Genomic DNA, 21,178 nt, shown 5'->3' with positions numbered 1-21,178 from the left:
ATGGCTCAGCTACACCAGTTTTGTCAGGAGGGACGGGCCAAATTCCTACAAACTACTGCGAGAAGCTTGTGGAGGATATCCAAAACCTTTGACTGAAATAGTAGAGTTTTAGGGCAATAGTACTAAAGTAATAAAAATATCTTTAAAATTTTCCCTCTCATATTATTCTGGCATTTGGTGAATATAAATAATTTTTGTAATCATAAATAACCTAAAACAGGAACGGTTTATATTGTTTTCATGTAAGATGGTGAGAAAAACATATGTGTAGGGAGGAGCGCTACTCACCCCTCCCCTCTCCATAAAGCAGTGCACCCCTCTCCTGGACATGTCTTATATTTCGCCTTGTCACGGGTCACGGTGTGGTAGGACAACGTATACTTACTGCACAATGATCGGGGTGCAATAGACATCCTTGGGGACCAATACGCGCCCACAAATGGTCTGGCCGCATATCGGCCCCCATTATGCTCGTGTGAATGAGCCCTAAGAAGTGGCAGATGACAATGATGAAGAATAATAATAATAAATTCCTATATTTATATAGTGCACACAGATTACGCAGCGCTGCACAGAGTTTGCCAGATCAGTCCCTGTCCCCAATGGGGCTCACAGTGTAATCCACCTACCAATATATTTTGGAGTGTGGAAGGAAACCGGAGGACCTGAAGGAAACCCACGCAAACATACAAACTCTTTGCAGATGTTGACCCTGGGACTAAGCCCAGGTCCCCAGCGCTGCAAGGTTGTAATGCTAACCACTGAGCCACCGTGCAGCCCACAAACAAAGATTACAAGATTATATGGAAAGGGTAGAAGAAGGAGAATAAAAGAAGATGGGAAAACAAGGAGATGACAAAGAAAATTTAAGGCATAAACAAATTATTAAGAACATTGCAAAAATGAATAGTGTAGGTGATAATATTAAACTTTGTAATGTACTCTATTCAAGAAATCCGTTTCTGTATCCTTTGCCTTTCTTTCTTATTTTAGCCGTATATGTAAATCAGCTTTCTGTCCTCCTCTGCACTCAAAGGTGATAGATAAAATGACCTGATAAAGTGTCTAATGATTTAAAGGGCATCTACCACCCAGATGAAGTAATGTATGCAAATGAGCCTGAGGGTCTCAAGATTCCATAGCTGTCAATGGAAGCTGGAGCCCCTCAGGCTTATTTGCATACAACCCTTCATCCTGGTGGTAGAAAGGAAAATCTACCATCATAATCCATCACATTAAACCAGGGACACTTACTCATAGATCCAAATTTAAGAAGATAACCACAGTCACGGGGCCTGGATCTATGAGTAGGTTCCCCTGGTTTATCATGATGGATTTTGATGGTAGATTTCCTTTAACTCTCTACAGACAGTCTCCTGATAATCACCTCACATAGCTCAAGGGAAATATTCTGTAGGTATGGAAAGAGTTACTCCTAAGACTCCTGTCTGACGTGGACAGAGACTTTTAGATACAGTGCTCACTACAGGAGAAAGTGGGGGAAAAAGGCACAGGGAAGCTGTTTTGCTTAATGAAGTATATTAAAAGGTGTACCATTGTCACCTCTACAAGAAAAAAGATTGCTTCAGAGCAAGTTTCGACAAAGAAGACGACAATGAAAAAGGACGACAGGGGCAATGAAGAAAAACAACACTGAAGACAATGTAGACAACAAAGATGGACAAAAAGTGTATGTGGTGAAGAACAAGGAGGTGAAGGATAAAATCAAAAATAAGTAGATGACAAGGAGGAGGAGATGGCAAAGAAGAAAAGAAGTATAATAAGACAACAAGAACAAAGGAAAGAAGGATAGATCATAAGTTGGAGAAGGATGACAAAGAAAACAAGATGAAGGAGAAGGATAAATAGCACAAATTATAAAAGAAAGGATAAAACTAAAAAGCAGATGACAAAGATGGTGAATAAGAAGATGAAGACAATAACAAATAATCAAAAGACAAGAATAAATCAGAATAAAAGACCAAGACACCACAAAGAATGCAGAGAGGATATACACTCACCTGCCACTTTATTAGGTACACCTGTCCAACTGCTCGTTAACACTTAATTTCTAATCAGCCAATCACATGGCGGCAACTCAGTGCATTTAGGCATGTAGACACGGTCAAGACAATCTCCTGCAGTTCTCCCGAGCATCAGTATGGGGAAGAAAGGTGATTTGTGGCCTTTGAACGTGGCATGGTTGTTGGTGCCAGAAGGGCTGGTCTGAGTATTTCAGAAACTGCTGATCTACTGGGATTTTCACGCACAACCATCTCTAGGGTTTACAGAGAATGGTCCGAAAAAGAAAAAACATCCAGTGAGCGGCAGTTCTGTGGGCGGAAATGCCTTGTTGATGCCAGAGGTCAGAGGAGAATGGGCAGACTGGTTCGAGCTGATAGAAAGGCAACAGTGACTCAAATCGCCACCCGTTACAACCAAGGTAGGCAGAAGGCATCTCTGAACGCACAGTATATCGAACTTTGAGGCAGATGGGCTACAGCAGCAGAAGACCACACCGGGTGCCACTCCTTTCAGCTAAGGACAGGAAACTGAGGCTACAATTTGCACAAGCTCATCGAAATTGGACAGTAGAAGATTGGAAAAACGTTGCCTGGTCTGATGAGTCTCGATTTCTGCTGCGACATTCGGATGGTAGGGTCAGAATTTGGCGTCAACAACATGAAAGCATGGATCCATCCTGCCTTGTATCAATGGTTCAGGCTGGTGGTGGGGGTGTCATGGTGTGGGGAATATTTTCTTGGCACTCTTTGGGCCCCTTGGTACCAATTGAGCATTGTTGCAACGCCACAGCCTACCTGAGTATTGTTGCTGGTATTAAAGCTGGAATCATCTCAGACTGGTTTCTTGAACATGACAATGAGGTCACTGGACACAAATGGCCTCCACAGTCACCAGATCCCAATCCAATAGAGCATCTTTGGGATGTGGTGGAACGGGAGATTCGCATCATGGATGTGCAGCCGACAAATCTGCGGCAACTGTGTGATGCCGTCATGTCAATATGGACCAAAATCTCTGAGGAGCTTCCAGCACCTTGTTGTATCTATGCCATGAAGAATTGAGGCAGTTCTGAAGGCAAAAGGGGGTCCAACCCGTTACTAGCATGGTGTACCTAATAAAGTGGCCGGTGAGTGTACAAGTTGATGATGAAAGAGCCTAAAGTGTTTTATAGGATTTAGTACACATTGTCCCCTTCTTCTGCCTGTCCAATGATTATGTCACGTATTGAAGCTGAGTAAATGGTACCAAGCTGCAATACCAAACATAGCCTGTGTCCCAAGTGTGGCACCATCTCTGGAGCAATGTTACACTACAAGAGAAACCGCACCACTCAGTTAAGGGACTATAGATTCAGAACTGCCATCTCGATGACACAAAGCAACTTTGCTTCACAGTCTAAGTACAGTTTCTCCTTGCCAGGTGCAACGTCCTCCTTGAGATGTTCACCTACCATTATTCAGACAAAAACAGTCGACAATAACCTAACATAAAACGACTTATGAGTCCTGATATAAGACATTAACTCACACAGTAAGTAGCCTACCCCTCAAGTAGCCTAAATGTGGCAAACCATGTTAGCCAAAAACCAGACCAACATGAGAACTTCTGGGGCATCTACTTTACTTCTAAATGGTTATGAGAAACTTTGTAGTGTAGATGGTCAGATAATGGAGATGGAACATCCTTAGCCAGCGAAACAAAATCACCAAATTCCAATTTATATTCATTTTTTGACCTCTTTTTCGAGAAGACTAGAGAGAAGACTCCATGTGCACACATTGTATTGAGAGTACTCAGGACGATGTACCGGTTGTCTAAGGTGCTGTGACATCACCGCTCTTGTCGTGATCAGAAATCGACCCTCCCACTGAGGTCATCGAGACAAATTAAGCCGAATACTACTGGTTACGATGTGGGCTTTGGGATTGGGTCTACATGAGCTCCACACACAAGTACAATCTTCTGATTTTCTAGTCAAACGATGCAAAAACATTACCCACCGTAGAACCTGCCCTTTGGGGACAGAATAAAACAAAAACATAAATATACAAGGGTCTCTTCAGAATAACTATGAACATAATGAGTATATTCCTGATTAATAAACATAGGAGATATAATACAAGTGGCTTAGTGAGAAGAGCACGGCTCAGATTCTTCTCGTACGAGGAAGCAGTGGTGCTAGTCTTTCATCTTCCAGGCTCTGTTTACATCCAGTGACTTGTCCAAGGTCACAAGCAGCTGACACTGGGATACGAGACCAGGAGATGGCAGCTCTATACGGTATACCAACTAAACCCTATAGACAATAGACCGAAGACCAGACACATCAGGCTCTATCATGCATCAACACTGTCAATAAAGAATGTTGGCCTTCTCGACTGATCCACCAGGTTCTAGAAGAAGTAAGATGACCTGATGTAAAGGGGGTCCATGACAGTAACAAGAAATATTCAAGGACTATGGTGTAGAGAAGCTTACACTTCCACACAGATGGTATATACTACCATATACCTGCCCATTTGGAGGTATGGTGAGTAAACAACCAGACGTCAGTAGAGCCCTGGTCTCCAAGGTCAACACAAAATCTCTGTGTACTACAATCTATGGAGGATTCATAGTGAGCCGATGACATCATGGTTACATATTTCAGTGATGTCACACGTTCAAAAGTAGCCAATAGTTTGGACACTTCTCCTCACCACAACTTGATTGCCACCACCTCGAGTAGACCTGCCCTACTAAGCAGAAGACAATACACATCAATAGCATGTACACATGTTCATTACCTGGTCCCACCATCCAACCAGCCAAGGTCTGGAGCATGTTTCACAAAAGAAATCTACTAAGGGCATTTTTCAATCCTAGATGGATGTATCCCAAGGAATCCAGTCTGCAGGACCAAGCCGGGAACAGACGAGGCCGACCGCGAAAATGTCCACAATCCTCTAATAAGTTTCCCCACAAATATTTTTTTATATCCTTAGAACGTTGGTAGATCAAAACATTGGTTCTGAAGCTTAATTAAAAATCAAAGGTTTCAAAATCTCCAAATTTCGTAATCCTTAAAAAAAAAAAAAAAAAAAGTGGAAACTAAAAAAAAATTTAAAATAGAAACAAAAAAAATCTTCTGGGCTTCTGGTAAGATATTTCTAATAACTTGAAATCTTCTCAGTCCGTTGAAGCGGAGTGAAACTTGTAATTCTTTCAGCTTCCCGAAGAGGAAAAAATGAACAAAAATTCTGTTTTTTTAAAAAAAAAAAAAATTCTTTATAAAGCAAAAAATTTGCCCAAACCACTCAAAAACAGATGATGGTGATGATGGATGTAGTTTGAGGACACCTGTCTCCTTTGCCCTGTAGTTTGGCTGCTGTTGCTTGGTTTCACAGCAAGCTCAGGGGTGTTGGGTGGTACAAAAATTGAGTAGGGGGGTCAAATCCCCGAATCGTTAGAGGTGACATAGGACCTATCACTTGGCTCACGAGAAAACACAGCCATGTGGGAGGTAGACGAGAGACTGGTGGTATTTTCCTTCTCTTCCTCCTCCATAGAATTCGACAAAGTCCCGAAAATACTGAATTCTACAGACCCTCCCGGGCCCTAACGATGTACAGAATTGGGCCCCACATGACACCCCGCAATAAGTCAATATTAATACTGAACTAAAATTAGGATCCACATCCAAAATGCAGTCAGGCCGGTGTTTTTTAACCCATCACTACCAGGATGTGTGGAGAGAAGAAAAATCTGGCAGCCTCTCTCATTATTTTTGTGGGTTACATCTTTAAAGCCTTTGGCAATTGCCCTGTGCCCCCTCCCGCCCCCCCACCCCTTGTCTTCTTCTTCTTCTTCCTCCGTGTCTTGATGTGGGGGGAAGGAAAACAAGTCAGTGTTTCGGAGGGCCTAAGAAACTGCAAGATAAGGCCTCTTCCTGCATCCTTAAGGGGAAAAGAGGAGGTAGCATGTTATGGCAGCATCCTTCCTGGGTACCAAATCCGAGCTGCAGCCGGTGTGGATGGTGGGGACAGAAGAGCAGACGGTGAACACAAGGACGAGCGGGAAGGTGGTCGTCTTCTTTCCTAGGCTGGAGATGCCTCCTGAAGGGCCGTTTGTCTGCCAATATCTCCCGTTACTCGTACATCTAGCATACTGCAGTAGGCAGGGATGTGATGTAAAATGCAAAGGGAGGGGAGGAGAGGGAAGGGGGAGGGAGGGAGCGAGAGAGCGGCAGCCGTGCTTCTAGGCATGACATTCTCACAATCAGCCAGTGCAGGGAATCTCATTTCCTTTAAGAAAAGGAGGCCTATTATGATTTGGGATTAGGTGTGAGGTATCCCGGTCACTAGGACAATGATTGAGAATAACGCCAACCTCTTACTAGTGCTGTGTAATATATGCAAACGATGTACTCCCTAATCACAGTCACCTCTAACGACAATCTCCTGGTGGTCACTCTCTATCACGTGATTGACGCTTCCAGACGATCACTTAGGATTTTCCCTCCTCACTGTCCTCGAATTGGGCAGGCTGTTGCCTAGGACCACAGAAGGTCTCTCTGTCCTTTACCTACAAGTGAAATATATGACCCCCGAAGTGAAATGTACATGGTGGCTCAGTGGGTACAGGTCATGTGACTTTGAAGTTACACTGTAGTCCTCAAGTCAATGTCACCTCTGACCTTGGAACGTTAGGGCCTACAAAGTTCTTCGTGATGTCTTATCTAGATGGTAAGCTCCTAAGGACAAGGGCACAACATCTAGAGTATACCTAGTGTATCACCCTCGTTAGCCTTCTGTTATAACCGCATACCCCGGAGGAGAGAAGAGGCTAGTCATCAGTAGGACAACCCCTCTCGATTGTCCTCAAATACTACAAACCACAATGGGGTAGCTACCATTATCTCAGCCTCTTGAGAGTGAGAAGTCATGGAGCAGAAATGGAAGCTCCAGAAGCTCCACTTGCCCCTAAGACATTCATTTTTTATAAGGTGGGAATAAAAATGTATATATATTAAACAGCTAATGTACAGGAAGACGCTACTTATGTACCGTCTGCTCTTCACATCCTGAGACACAGCAAATGAGACGCTCTCTCGGCCAATCACTAGCTGAGGCGGTCCCTGAGCAGGCACTTCCTGTGGGTCGGGAGGCAACAGGAAGTGGAGAGAAACCGAGGCCTGGGCGGGAAATGGTGAGTGAGCACTAGTCTTTAAAAACAGAGCTGTTTCAGATAAGTTGTTCCCACCTGGAGAACCCCTTTAGGTTTAAGTGCTTCCCCTAAAATTCGATAACGTGCTTCTTGGACCACAAAAATTGTGCTACTCTAAAATCTATGTTACATACCTATCATACTACAATTAGTAGCTAGATACAAGATGAGTACCTACATGAACGCTTACTTTGGATGAGATATTTTTTATATATAATACTAGGCAGTGCCGTTGTATACTTTTTGTCTCACTATTCCTATGTGGATGGCTGTACATCCCATGATGCCTTCATAAACAGCTGCATAAACAATCCAGAGGCCAAAAACAACAACCTTCCATCCACAGTATTCATGGAAAGACACTAAACCAAAGTATTACAGAGAATGGTAAATTTATCTATAGTTCTCACAACCCTCACAACAGTGCATAGAAGTAAAACTGCGGAAAGTGATTACACACCCCTCAGATATCATGAAACCATATCAGTAAAAGGGGATGTCCACTTTTTACATTCTTTTTTTCTTAAAGGAAACCTACCATCAAAATCCCTCATGATAAACCAGGGACATTTAATCATCGATCCAGGCACCGTGACTGTGGTCATCAGCCATAAAGTGTTACAGCCTTTGAAGCTGCAGCACGGAGGTGCCTTGGTAACACCCCCAGGATCCCCTGTGGCTCATTAGCATAATTCTAAAAGTTTATTTTTAGAAAGGAAAGAGGCCATGGATAACAAATATAAGAAGTTTAGCACAGTCACAGGTTCCCTAAAAATATGCTCATTGTAGAGAATCCCTCTTTCATGGACTGCTGTCAAGTCTAGTATACAGACAGAAAGAGGCGGCTGTGTCCACTGACTAGTGGTCATGTGGTGTTACTGCAGCTCCTGCTGGTTAAGTTGGATGTACATTATAATCAGGGTTGTCAGCTTTGGACAAACTCCAAAATACTGGGATTATCAGCAATCGTCTCCACTCTATGCAGGAGCACTCTCGCAGGAGAAGGTATGCTAGGTCCTCAAGAGAAGACAATTTTCACACACATTCAGTACAAGAACCCCTTTAAATTATAATCATGTCGCCACCATGTTGATAGACTGCCGTCACCGCTCTCCATTCTCTTACCTTGTTGGAAGCCATTTCGCTGACTGAGCGATAGGTCTGTATGGTCTCCAGCTGATCCAGACACCAGTCTAGTTCTTCTAACGTCTCTTTGGCTAGCTGCTGATACGTCTCCTCTGCAGAAGAAGACACCACGAGGGGTCAGGCAACAAAGGTATAGACAGCTGTAAAACTGAGTGCACAATGCACAGCGTCTTGGCCCCCATTGCAGTTTATTTAAAGGGGATGCGTCACCAAGCGGAAAATCCTGGAGGCCCTACCTCATGTGATTGGAGCTGTTCCTCTGTTCAATTTGGTATCCGTTTTTTAAAAATCCATCCACCCCTTCAAAAGATATAACCATCAGAAATCGATATGTGAATTAGCGCTTAGTAGACGAAGTGGGCGTGGTAACACAGAGACACGCCCCCTCTGCCAGTACCCGATTCACACAGGGGCCATATCTTATTAACCCGTGGACGGATTTTTAAAAAATTAACGTCAAATTGACCAGGGGAACAAGGACCATAATTGAGAGCGTAAGGGCCCTTTTTATTTGTGCCCCACATTTATTTCCAATGCTGCTGTGTAGTGGTGCCAATTTATCAAAACTAGAGGAAAGTTTTATTCTTTTACCCTGGATCTTATGAGGGAAAAGGTCTTTTCTTGGCACCCACGCCCTGACACAAGCTATATATATATATATATGTATGTGATATTTTCATAGATACTCTGCGACTAGACGTGGACGTGGACAGTTGAGCGCACACTTACCTGAGAGGGTGGCTTTACAGACCGTTTGCTGAGGCATTACCGGGGAGCGTCTGCCAAAGAGAACAATACAGCCCATTACACATCACAATGAGACGATATGCCCCAAATTTTCCAATAACATTTTGCTCCTCCCCCTTCTCAGACTCTCAGCACCAGCTAATGATATGCCGCAACTCCATCAAAGCAAAGTATAGAAAAACTCCTTAAATCTGCAATATAATCCTGAAAATAATCCATAAAACGGACAATTCCAGTAATCTGACACCACTGGGTTCTGTATAGATTCTGGATTACCAGGTATACTAGGGTATATACTAGGAAAGAGTATAAAGAATCACATAAACAGGGTAGAACATTTCCTATATTTTGCTAAAACCGAATGATTTTCTGGATTAACAAATGCCGGATTAAAGGAATTTCACTAAATATTCTATGTAGGGTATAGATTTTAAGATATTTTCATAAAGGTTCCTTAAAAGTGCGGTTTAAAGGGGATTCCACTCATCCGATGTCCGAGTAATTGGGGTCCAACCACTTCCCCATAGGAACGGTCAAGGCCCGTTGGATGACCTTCTGCTGTGTTGGGATTTGTAACAAAGCTGATAGTAGACATCGCTAGTGATCCCTACAGACCCTACTCTCTCAGCAGGTGACAAGGCTGGTAGCGGGGAGGTGGGATGGGGGGGCAGTACTTACTTGTTGGTAGGCGTTGTAACATTGGCGAGGATGGTGAAGTTATTCCGGACACTACGCAGGCTGGCCAGCACCTGGGAAATACAACACAAAGCGTTCAGAAGGAAGAAAATATGGGGTATATGAGGTAACATTATTTGGTACCATGTGGTAGTATTATTTGGTGTACAGAACTATTATATGGGATGCATGTACTATACAGGTGGTCCCCTACGTAAGAACACCCGACTTACAGACAACCTCTAGTTACAAACGGACCACTGGATTTTGGTAATTTACTTAACTTTAGCCTTAGGCTACAATAAACAGCTATAACAGGTATCACAGGTGTCTGCAATTAATCTTTATTGTTAATCCTGGTTCTTATGACAACCCAACATTTTTAAAATCCAATTGTCACAGAGACCAAAAAATTTTTTGACTGGGGTAACAATTATAAAGTACACAGTTCCAACTTACATACAAATTCAACTTAAAAACAAACCTACAGAACCTATCTTGTAGGTAACCCGGGGACTGCCTGTATGTTGGTATTATTTAGTGCACAAAATCATTGAATGGGATAAATGTGGTATTGTTATTTCCCACTATATGGTGGTAACATTTGGTGAATATTTTGACATTCTATGGCGGTATTATTCAGCAGATGTAACTATTACACAGGGTCTATGTGGCACAGTTACTATACTATTATTTAGTGTATAGAACATGTATGTGGGTGAAAATGTAACAATATTCGGCACTATATGGCTGTATTATTCTGTGTATGTAACCATAACATGGGATCTTCGTGCCACTATATGGGGGTATTATTCAGTGTATTTAACTATTACATGGGGTCTATGTGGTACCGTTATATGGCACTTTATAGTGGTGTTATTTGACTCATAGAACTTGTAAATGGATGAATGCGGTAACAATATTTGGCACTATATGGGGGTTATTTTTCATTGTATGTAGCCATAATATGGGAGTTACGTGGAACTATATGGTGATATTCTTCAGTTTATGTAAACATTATATAGAATCAAGCTATATGGCTGCATTATTCAGTGTATGTAGCCATGATATGGGGGTTATGTGGCACTATATGGCAGTATTATTCAGTGTATGTAACCATTATATGGGATCTATATAGCACTACAATATTATTCAGTGTATGCCACCATAATATAGGATGTTTGTGGCACTATATAGTGGTATTATTCAGTGTATGCAACCATTATATGGGATCTATATGGCACTATATGGTGGTAATATAAAGTTGTATTGTAAGGGCTTCACGTACAGATCTTGCATCTTCTTGTCCCAATCCTAAATATTCTTCAGAAATTTGATACAGCATGGTAAATGTGGTGAAGAATACCCTGGGAATTCAGTGGGTGGGAAAATTTGGGTGAACTAAGGCCTAGGTGACTGTGTGGTATCCGAGGCCTGGGCGACTGTGTGGTATCCGAGGCCTGGGCGACTGTGTGGTATCCGAGGCCTGGGCGACTGTGTGGTATCCGAGGCCTGGGCGACTGTGTGGTATCCGAGGCCTGGGCGACTGTGTGGTATCCGAGGCCTGGGCGACTGTGTGGTATCCGAGGCCTGGGCGACTGTGTGGTATCCGAGGCCTGGGCGACTGTGTGGTATCCGAGGCCTGGGCGACTGTGTGGTATCCGAGGCCTGGGCGACTGTGTGGTATCCGAGGCCTGGGCGACTGTGTGGTATCCGAGGCCTGGGCGACTGTGTGGTATCCGAGGCCTGGGCGACTGTGTGGTATCCGAGGCCTGGGCGACTGTGTGGTATCCGAGGCCTGGGCGACTGTGTGGTATCCGAGGCCTGGGCGACTGTGTGGTATCCGAGGCCTGGGCGACTGTGTGGTATCCGAGGCCTGGGCGACTGTGTGGTATCCGAGGCCTGGGCGACTGTGTGGTATCCGAGGCCTGGGCGACTGTGTGGTATCCGAGGCCTGGGCGACTGTGTGGTATCCGAGGCCTGGGCGACTGTGTGGTATCCGAGGCCTGGGCGACTGTGTGGTATCCGAGGCCTGGGCGACTGTGTGGTATCCGAGGCCTGGGCGACTGTGTGGTATCCGAGGCCTGGGCGACTGTGTGGTATCCGAGGCCTGGGCGACTGTGTGGTATCCGAGGCCTGGGCGACTGTGTGGTATCCGAGGCCTGGGCGACTGTGTGGTATCCGAGGCCTGGGCGACTGTGTGGTATCCGAGGCCTGGGCGACTGTGTGGTATCCGAGGCCTGGGCGACTGTGTGGTATCCGAGGCCTGGGCGACTGTGTGGTATCCGAGGCCTGGGCGACTGTGTGATATCTGAGGCCTGGGCGACTATAATATATCTGAGGCCTAGGTGACTGTGTTATATCCGAGGCCTGGGCGACTGTGTGGTATCCGAGGCCTGGGCGACTGTGTGGTATCCGAGGCCTGGGCGACTGTGTGATATCTGAGGCCTGGGCGACTAGAATATATCTGAGGCCTAGGTGACTGTGTTATATCCGAGGCCTAGGTGACTGTGTTATATCTGAGGCCTAGGTGACTGTGTTATATCTGAGGCAAAACATCACAAACATCTGTGTTCTAGTCACTGGAGGGGTGAAGGTGGTGCATACCTGAGCAAATGGGGTAACAATGAGGTCCTCGGCATGTCTGTAAGAAGAAAGCAGACTCATTAGTCTCTGTAAGACACTATATAGACTCTATAAGTGCTTCTGTACCTTAATAAAACAGCTCAGCCCGGTAAACCACATCATGGGTTTTACCTTAGTTATAAAAACTTGACTTCAGATATAGTTTTGGGTTATTTAATAGCAGTTCCTATAAATATTCTTGTATAGAATTCATTTGTACAATCCAACACAACTAGCTCCCTCTATTGGTGACAATTGGTAGCCAGAAATATGTTATTTAAAGGACACCTGTCATCAGGTCTCTGCCACTTTTCCTGTCACCTCTACCTGTTGGAGCAGCTCACAAGGATCCCATCCCAGCCTTTATCTAGTTATTTCATACATTATTCATTGTAAAATCATCATTTCTTTATCATGTAAATGAGGCTGGTCACATGGTCAGAGGCAGTGATGTCAGCCCTGTTACTCCTCCCCTCTCCTCCCCCTGCTCATGTCTGTGTGTAATGTATAGTAAAGCATGGCTAGTGTGTGTGCTGCATCTGCTGACATGCTGCATCCTCCTAATATACAGGTGAGAGACACAGACATCAGCTACACATGTACCTGACATGTTCTGCTGTAACATGGCTGCCTGGAGCTGCTGTATCTCTCCTAAACACACACACATGCACACACAGGCTGCAGGGGGCGTGGCCACCAGCACCAGGAAGCACATCATTATACAGCCTCACATCATTATACAGGCTGTCAGTCATGCACTGGGGGCGTGGCTGTGCCTCCCACTCATGAATAAGCTGGACAGCTTGAATATGCTAATGCTTCATTGGACATTTCACAGGTCATTTGCATACAGCTTTAGGACCTCATTGCTTAGGTTTACAGGCATGTAGAGGGACAATGAATGGCAATAAATGGCAGTTTATGAAAATATATTTAGTTTAGGGGCGTTATTTTGCATGACGGGTTCTCATTAAGGTGTTGTGTGATAATGTTACCAACACCCTTGAGAGGGCAGGTTTCCAAAAATTGTCTCAGTGGTCATGAGGTCTTTTTTCTCTCCTTTAAAAGAAATCTATCATCAGATTCCATCATGATAAACCACATGCAGTCATGTAACTGTGGTAATCTTCTTATATTTGTTATCCATGGCTTCCTTCCTTCTAAAATCAACTTAAAAAATTGTGCTAATAAGCCAGTAGGCTCCATCCTCCTCTTCCAAGACTTACACCTCCCTTTTTCTGATGTAATCTCACTGCAGGAGAGAAAGTTTCAGCACACAGAGGAAGGAGGGAGGTTTTTCTACACAGTGTAACAGCCTGTAAAGCTACAGCACAGAGGGACTCTGGTAACGACCCAGCAGAGCATAATTTTAAAAGGAAGGAAGCTAAGGATAACAAATATAGGGAGATTACCACAGCGCCTTGATCTATGAGTAAGTGTCCGTGGTTTATCATACTTGATTTTGATGGTAGATTTCCTTTAACAAAACCTTTTTTAAAGACTGAAAAATCCCTCTCATTTCTCTGACAGATAGTTAAAGGATAACAGTCATTAGCCCCTATTGTTGGATTCTTTGAACATTAATACAATAGAGGGGATTAGTTAAAGTCCCCCTTCACGTATCTATAAGCATGGATGTAGAGGTATGTGACCCCCCCATGGCCAGTAAGTGACACTTACGCCTCGCTGGTGACAGAGGAGTTCCGGGACATGGTTTTGGGGGACATGTCATAGTCACTGTCCGACCGGTACAGGAACGACTCCCTCCTCTGGCTTTGTGGGAAGCTGGGGTGCAGCACCAGCCCTGGACTCGCCTGCGAATCAATCGGGCTGCGACCTGGAGAAGGCCCATTTTCCACATCGAAACTACGGAGAGAAAAAAGAGAGAGGTCAGTCGATCAATGCAATGTATGATACAGACCCAACCAACAATATGGCCGCCACCACCCTCCCACCCAGCTTTCCCTGTTCTCAAGACCTCTGTACCAGAGCTCAGCGAATGGCAGGTAACAATGCTGCAGCAACAATACACTGCCTGTCACTCAGCTTTCCCAGGAATCTGAATGTTTGAATGGAAACGTCAAGTCTTTTTACTTGAAAGCAGACACTAATCCCGGCGGCAGATTGCTGGGGATGAACGCAGGCGGTCTCGGTGGGATTTGCACAAAACGGCCATTTGGGAAATGAGATCAGTCAACCCTGACCCCAGAGGCGCAGGGAGGAGCGCAGCAGCTTTACTAAATGCTGCACATCTGGATCGGGCGCTCACGTCAATGGGGAGCGGAGAGGATTAAGGCAAGCGAAGAGGGACAAAGGTCATGAGAGGGAATGACATAAGAGGGATGCGGGGGCTTCAGAGGCTGCGACTGGGAGGACTACAAACCACAGCATTTCAGACAAATCCCTAGCAGCTAATGTGGAACTACAAGTCCCAGCGCTATATAATGTCATACCAATCATTAGGTTGTGGGGACACCTGCACACATGTCTTCGCTGTCAGGGGGCCCGATTCCAGCTGATAAGACCAGACGGATGATCGTCACCCCGGCAGGAGGGTCAGGCCGCTGCGGTGATATTACAGTCACAGAGCGAGATCTAAAGGAAACCCCTGCCGATGGCCGAGGCAGAGCACGGATATGTCAGCAGGTGTGCAGGATCAGGGAGAGGCCGGATTATCAGATTTACGGAATATTGGAGGGTCAGATGTAACTATACTGAAAGGGTTAAAACCTGCTACGTGGAGGACAGGAGACAACCCAGATACATAACCCAGAACATGAAGATTCTGCATATTGTATTTTGGAGGACAGTAAGACGTGAATATATGGTCATGTATATGAAAGTCATGTCAAACCACACTTCACCTGCAGGGGTCGCTAAAGGAGAAATGTGAAGAATTTTCCTAGATCAGCAAACACCTCAATACCTGCAGGTCCTTCCATAGGAAACATGTGCTCACTAATTGGAAAATCCTTACTGATCCTGAGTTACATCCTGTATTTTACCCAGAGCTGCACTCACTATTCTGCTGCTGGTGCAGTCACTGTGTACATACCTGACATTACTTATCCTGTACTGATCCTGAGTTACATCCTGTATTATACCCAGAGCTGCACTCACTATTCTGCTGCTGGTGCAGTCACTGTGTACATACATGACATTACTTATCCTGTACTGATCCTGAGTTACATCCTGTATTATACTCCAGAGCTGCACTCACTATTCTGTTGCTGGTGCAGTCACTGTGTACATACATGACATTACTTATCCTGTACTGATCCTGAGTTACATCCTGTATTATACCCCAGAGCTGCACTCACTATTCTGTTGCTGGTGCAGTCACTGTGTACATACATGACATTACTTATCCTGTACTGATCCTGAGTTACATCCTGTATTATACTCCAGAGCTGCACTCACTATTCTGCTGCTGGCACAGTCACTGTGTACATACATGACATTACTTATCCTGTACTGATCCTGAGTTACATCCTGTATTATACCCAGAGCTGCACTCACTATTCTGCTGCTGGTGCAGTCACTGTGTACATACATGACATTACTTATCCTGTACTGATCCTGAGTTACATCCTGTATTATACACCAGAGCTGCACTCACTATTCTACTGCTGGTGCAGTCACTGTGTACATACATGACATTACTTATCCTGTACTGATCCTGAGTTACATCCTGTATTATACCACAAAGCTGCACTCACTATTCTGCTGCTGGAGCAGTCACTGTGTACATACATGACATTACTTATCCTGTACTGATCCTGAGTTACATCCTGTATTATACACCGGAGCTGCACTCACTATTCTGCTGCTGGTGCAGTCACTGTGTACATACATGACATTACTTATCCTGTACTGATCCTGAGTTACATTCTGTATTATACTCCAGAGCTGCACTCACTATTCTGCTGCTGGTGCAGTCACTGTGTACATACATGACATTACTTATCCTGTACTGATCCTGAGTTACATCCTGTATTATACCCCAGAGCTGCACTCACTATTCTGCTGCTGGTGCAGTCACTGTGTACATACATGACATTACTTATCCTGTACTGATCCTGAGTTACATCCTGTATTATACTCCAGAGCTGCACTCACTATTCTGCTGATGGTGCAGTCACTGTGTACATACATGACATTACTTATCCAGTACGGATCCTGAGTAACATCCTGTATTATACCGCAGAGCTGTACTCACTATTCTGCTGCTGGTGCAGTCACTGTGTACATACATGACATTACTTATCCTGTACTGATCCTGAGTTACATCCTGTATTATACCCCAGAGCTGCACTCACTATTCTGCTGCTGGAGCAGTCACTGTGTACATACATGACATTACTTATCCTGTACTGATCCTGAGTTACATCCTGTATTATACACCGGAGCTGCACTCACTATTCTGCTGCTGGTGGAGTTACTGTTTACATACATGACATTACTTATCCTCTACTGATCCTGAGTTACATCCTGTATTATACCCCAGAGCTGCACTCACTATTCTGCTGCTGGTGGAGTTACTGTGTACATACATGAAATTACTTGTACTGATCCCGGGTTATATCCTGTATTATATGTCCCCTGCACCTCCTGCTTGTTCATTGTCTGTACAGGTTCCTGATACAGAGGTGTCATAAAGGTGAGTGTAATGATTACGTCTTTCTTGCCCCCTCCTCTATACACACCGGTCTCCATAGTGCTGTGAGTAGATGCACATGGCACATACTATACTTAACATTGATAAATTAACAAGAAACCTAATTATTAACCATATAATAGATTGCACCCTACAAATCAAGGGTGTTTACATAAGGACACAGCGACCTTGTTGTTGTGACTGTCACCTATGCAGCAGCAGCGCTGGGAGCCTCGTACACACCTAATGCTCAGCGAGTTATCGCCACTATCCCGGGTCTGCGACTCTGTAAAGTGTCACTTAATGTATTAGAGGTTGCAGAATGTCTGATAAACCTGATGTATCAATAAGGCCTCATTCACACAACCCTGTGTTAATACAGTGATGTAATACTACTACTACTAATAATACAGTGATGTAATACTACTACTAATAATACAGTGATGTAATACTACTACTAATAATACAGTGATGTAATACTACTACTAATAATACAATGATGTAATACTACTACTACTAATAATACAGTGATGTAATACTACTACTAATAATACAGTGATGTAATACTACTACTAATAATACAGTGATGTAATACTACTACTAATAATACAGTGATGTAATACTACTACTAATAATACAGTGATGTAATACTACTAATAATACAGTGATGTAATACTACTACTAATACTACAGTGATGTAATACTACTACTAATAATACAGTGATGTAATACTACTAATAATACAGTGATGTAATACTACTACTAATACTACAGTGATGTAATACTACTACTAATACTACAGTGATGTAATACTACTACTAATAATACAGTGATGTAATACTACTACTAATAATAATACAGTGATGTAATACTACTACTAATACAGTGATGTAATACTACTACTAATACTACAGTGATGTAATACTACTACTAATACTACAGTGATGTAATACTACTACTAATAATACAGTGATGTAATACTACTACTAATAATACAGTGATGTAATACTACTAATAATACAGTGATGTAATACTACTACTAATACTACAGTGATGTAATACTACTACTAATAATACAGTGATGTAATACTACTACTAATACTACAGTGATGTAATACTACTACTAATAATACAGTGATGTAATACTACTAAAATGATGTAGTACTACTACCAATAAAGCCGTGATGAGATACTACTACTTATAAAGTAATGTAATACTACTACTAATAAAGCAGTGATGTAATACTACTACTAATAATAGTGATGTAATACTACTACTAATAATGCTGTGATGTAATACTACTACTAATAATGCTGTGATATAATACTACTACTAATAATAATAATAATACAGTGATGTAATACTACTACTAATAATGCTGTGATATAATACTACTACTACTACTAATAATAATACAGTGATGTAATACTACTACTAATAATGCTGTGATGTAATACTACTACTAATAATACAGTGATGTAATACTACTACTAATAATAATAATACAGTGATGTAATACTACTACTAATAATACAGTGATGTAATACTACTACTAATACAGTGATGTAATACTACTGCTAATAATGCTGTGATGTAATACTACTACTAATAATGCTGTGATATAATACTACTACTAATAATAATAATACAGTGATGTAATAGTACTACTAATAATGCTGTGATGTAATACTACTACTAATAATAATAATACAGTGATGTAATACTACTACTACTAATAATACAGTGATGTAATACTACTACTAATAATACAGTGATGTAATACTACTAATAATAATACAGTGATGTAATACTACTACTACTAATAATAATACAGTGATGTAATACTACTACTAATAATACAGTGATGTAATACTACTAATAATAATACAGTGATGTAATACTACTAATAATAATACAGTGATGTAATACTACTAATAATAATACAGTGATGTAATACTACTACTACTAATACAGTGATGTAATACTACTAATAATAATGCTGTGATGTAATACTACTACTACTAATAATAATACAGTGATGTAATACTACTACTAATAATACAGTGATGTAATACTAATAATAATAATACAGTGATGTAATACTACTACTAATACAGTGATGTAATACTACTGCTAATAATGCTGTGATGTAATACTACTACTAATACAGTGAAGTAATACTACTAATAATAATGCTGTGATGTAATACTACTACTAATAATGCTGTGATATAATACTACTACTACTACTAATAATAATACAGTGATGTAATACTACTACTAATAATGCTGTGATGTAATACTACTACTAATAATGCTGTGATATAATACTACTACTACTACTAATAATAATACAGTGATGTAATACTACTACTAATAATGCTGTGATGTAATACTACTACTACTAATAATAATAATACAGTGATGTAATACTACTACTACTAATACAGTGATGTAATACTACTACTACTAATAATAATACAGTGATGTAATACTACTACTAATACAGTGATGTAATACTACTACTAATAATGCTGTGATGTAATACTACTACTAATAATGCTGTGATGTAATACTACTACTACTACTACTAATAATAATACAGTGATGTAATACTACTACTAATAATGCTGTGATGTAATACTACTACTACTAATAATAATAATACAGTGATGTAATACTACTACTACTAATACAGTGATGTAATACTACTACTACTAATAATACAGTGATGTAATACTACTACTAATACAGTGATGTAATACTACTGCTAATAATGCTGTGATGTAATACTACTACTACTAATAATAATAATAATACAGTGATGTAATACTACTACTACTAATAATAATACAGTGATGTAATACTACTACTAATAATGCTGTGATATAATACTACTACTACTAATAATAATAATACAGTGATGTAATACTACTACTAATAATAATAATACAGTGATGTAATACTACTACTACTACTAATACAGTGATGTAATACTACTACTAATAATGCTGTGATGTAATACTACTACTACTAATAATAATACAGTGATGTAATATTACTACTACTAATAATACAGTGATGTAATACTACTACTAATACAGTGATGTAATACTACTGCTAATAATGCTGTGATGTAATACTACTACTAATAATACAGTGATGTAATACTACTACTAATAATAATACAGTGATGTAATATTACTACTACTAATAATACAGTGATGTAATACTACTACTAATACAGTGATGTAATACTACTGCTAATAATGCTGTGATGTAATACTACTACTAATAATGCTGTGATGTAATACTACTACTAATAATGCTGTGATATAATACTACTACTACTACTACTAATAATAATACAGTGATGTAATACTACTACTAATAATGCTGTGATGTAATACTACTACTAATAATACAGTGATGTAATACTACTAAAATGATGTAGTACTACTACCAATAAAGCCGTGATGAGATACTACTACTTCTAAAGTAATGTAATACTACTACTAATAAAGCAGTGATGTAATACTACTACTACTAATAATACAGTGATGTAATACTACTACTAATAATACAGTGATGTAATACTACTACTAATAATGCTGTGATGTAATACTACTACTAATAATGCTGTGATATAATACTACTACTACTAATAATAATAATACAGTGATGTAATACTACTACTTATAATGCTGTGATGTAATACTACTACTAATAATACAGTGATGTAATACTACTACTACTAATAATAATACAGTGATGTAATACTACCACTAATAATACAGTGATGTAATACTACTACTAATACAGTGATGTAATACTACTGCTAATAATGCTGTGATGTAATACTACTACTAATACAGTGAAGTAATACTACTAATAATAATACAGTGAAGTAATACTACTAATAATAATACAGTGAAGTAATACTACCAATAAAGCCGTGATGAGATACTACTACTTCTAAAGTAATGTAATACTACTAATAATACAGTGATGTAATACTACTACTAATAAAGCAGTGAAGTAATACTACTAATAATAATACAGTGATGTAATACTACTAATAATAATACAGTGATGTAA

General features: G+C 41.2%; 1 protein-coding gene across 9 annotated transcripts in view; it reads right to left on the bottom strand.

The window, feature by feature from the left end:
* PDE4A (phosphodiesterase 4A) overlaps window positions 1-21,178 on the bottom strand; it is an 873,456-nt gene that overhangs the window by 34,490 nt on the left and 817,788 nt on the right. For 8 of the 9 annotated variants that reach the window (XM_072149486.1, XM_072149488.1, XM_072149487.1 and 5 more), the window contains 5 exons: window positions 14,104-14,289; window positions 12,406-12,442; window positions 9,802-9,872; window positions 9,106-9,155; window positions 8,356-8,468 (listed from right to left, as the gene is read on the bottom strand). In XM_072149486.1, coding sequence (XP_072005587.1) covers window positions 8,356-8,468; window positions 9,106-9,155; window positions 9,802-9,872; window positions 12,406-12,442; window positions 14,104-14,289 — 457 coding nt within the window. Of the gene's footprint in view, window positions 1-8,355; window positions 8,469-9,105; window positions 9,156-9,801; window positions 9,873-11,086; window positions 11,246-12,405; window positions 12,443-14,103; window positions 14,290-21,178 lie in introns of those variants that run through there. The other variant, XM_072149493.1, reaches the window with a different exon arrangement.

The sequence above is a fragment of the Engystomops pustulosus genome, chromosome 4 (assembly GCF_040894005.1).
Source record: "Engystomops pustulosus chromosome 4, aEngPut4.maternal, whole genome shotgun sequence".
Lineage (NCBI taxonomy): Eukaryota > Metazoa > Chordata > Amphibia > Anura > Leptodactylidae > Engystomops > Engystomops pustulosus.
Note: the sequence above shows the minus strand (reverse complement) of the source record. Positions and strands in the feature narration are given on the sequence as shown.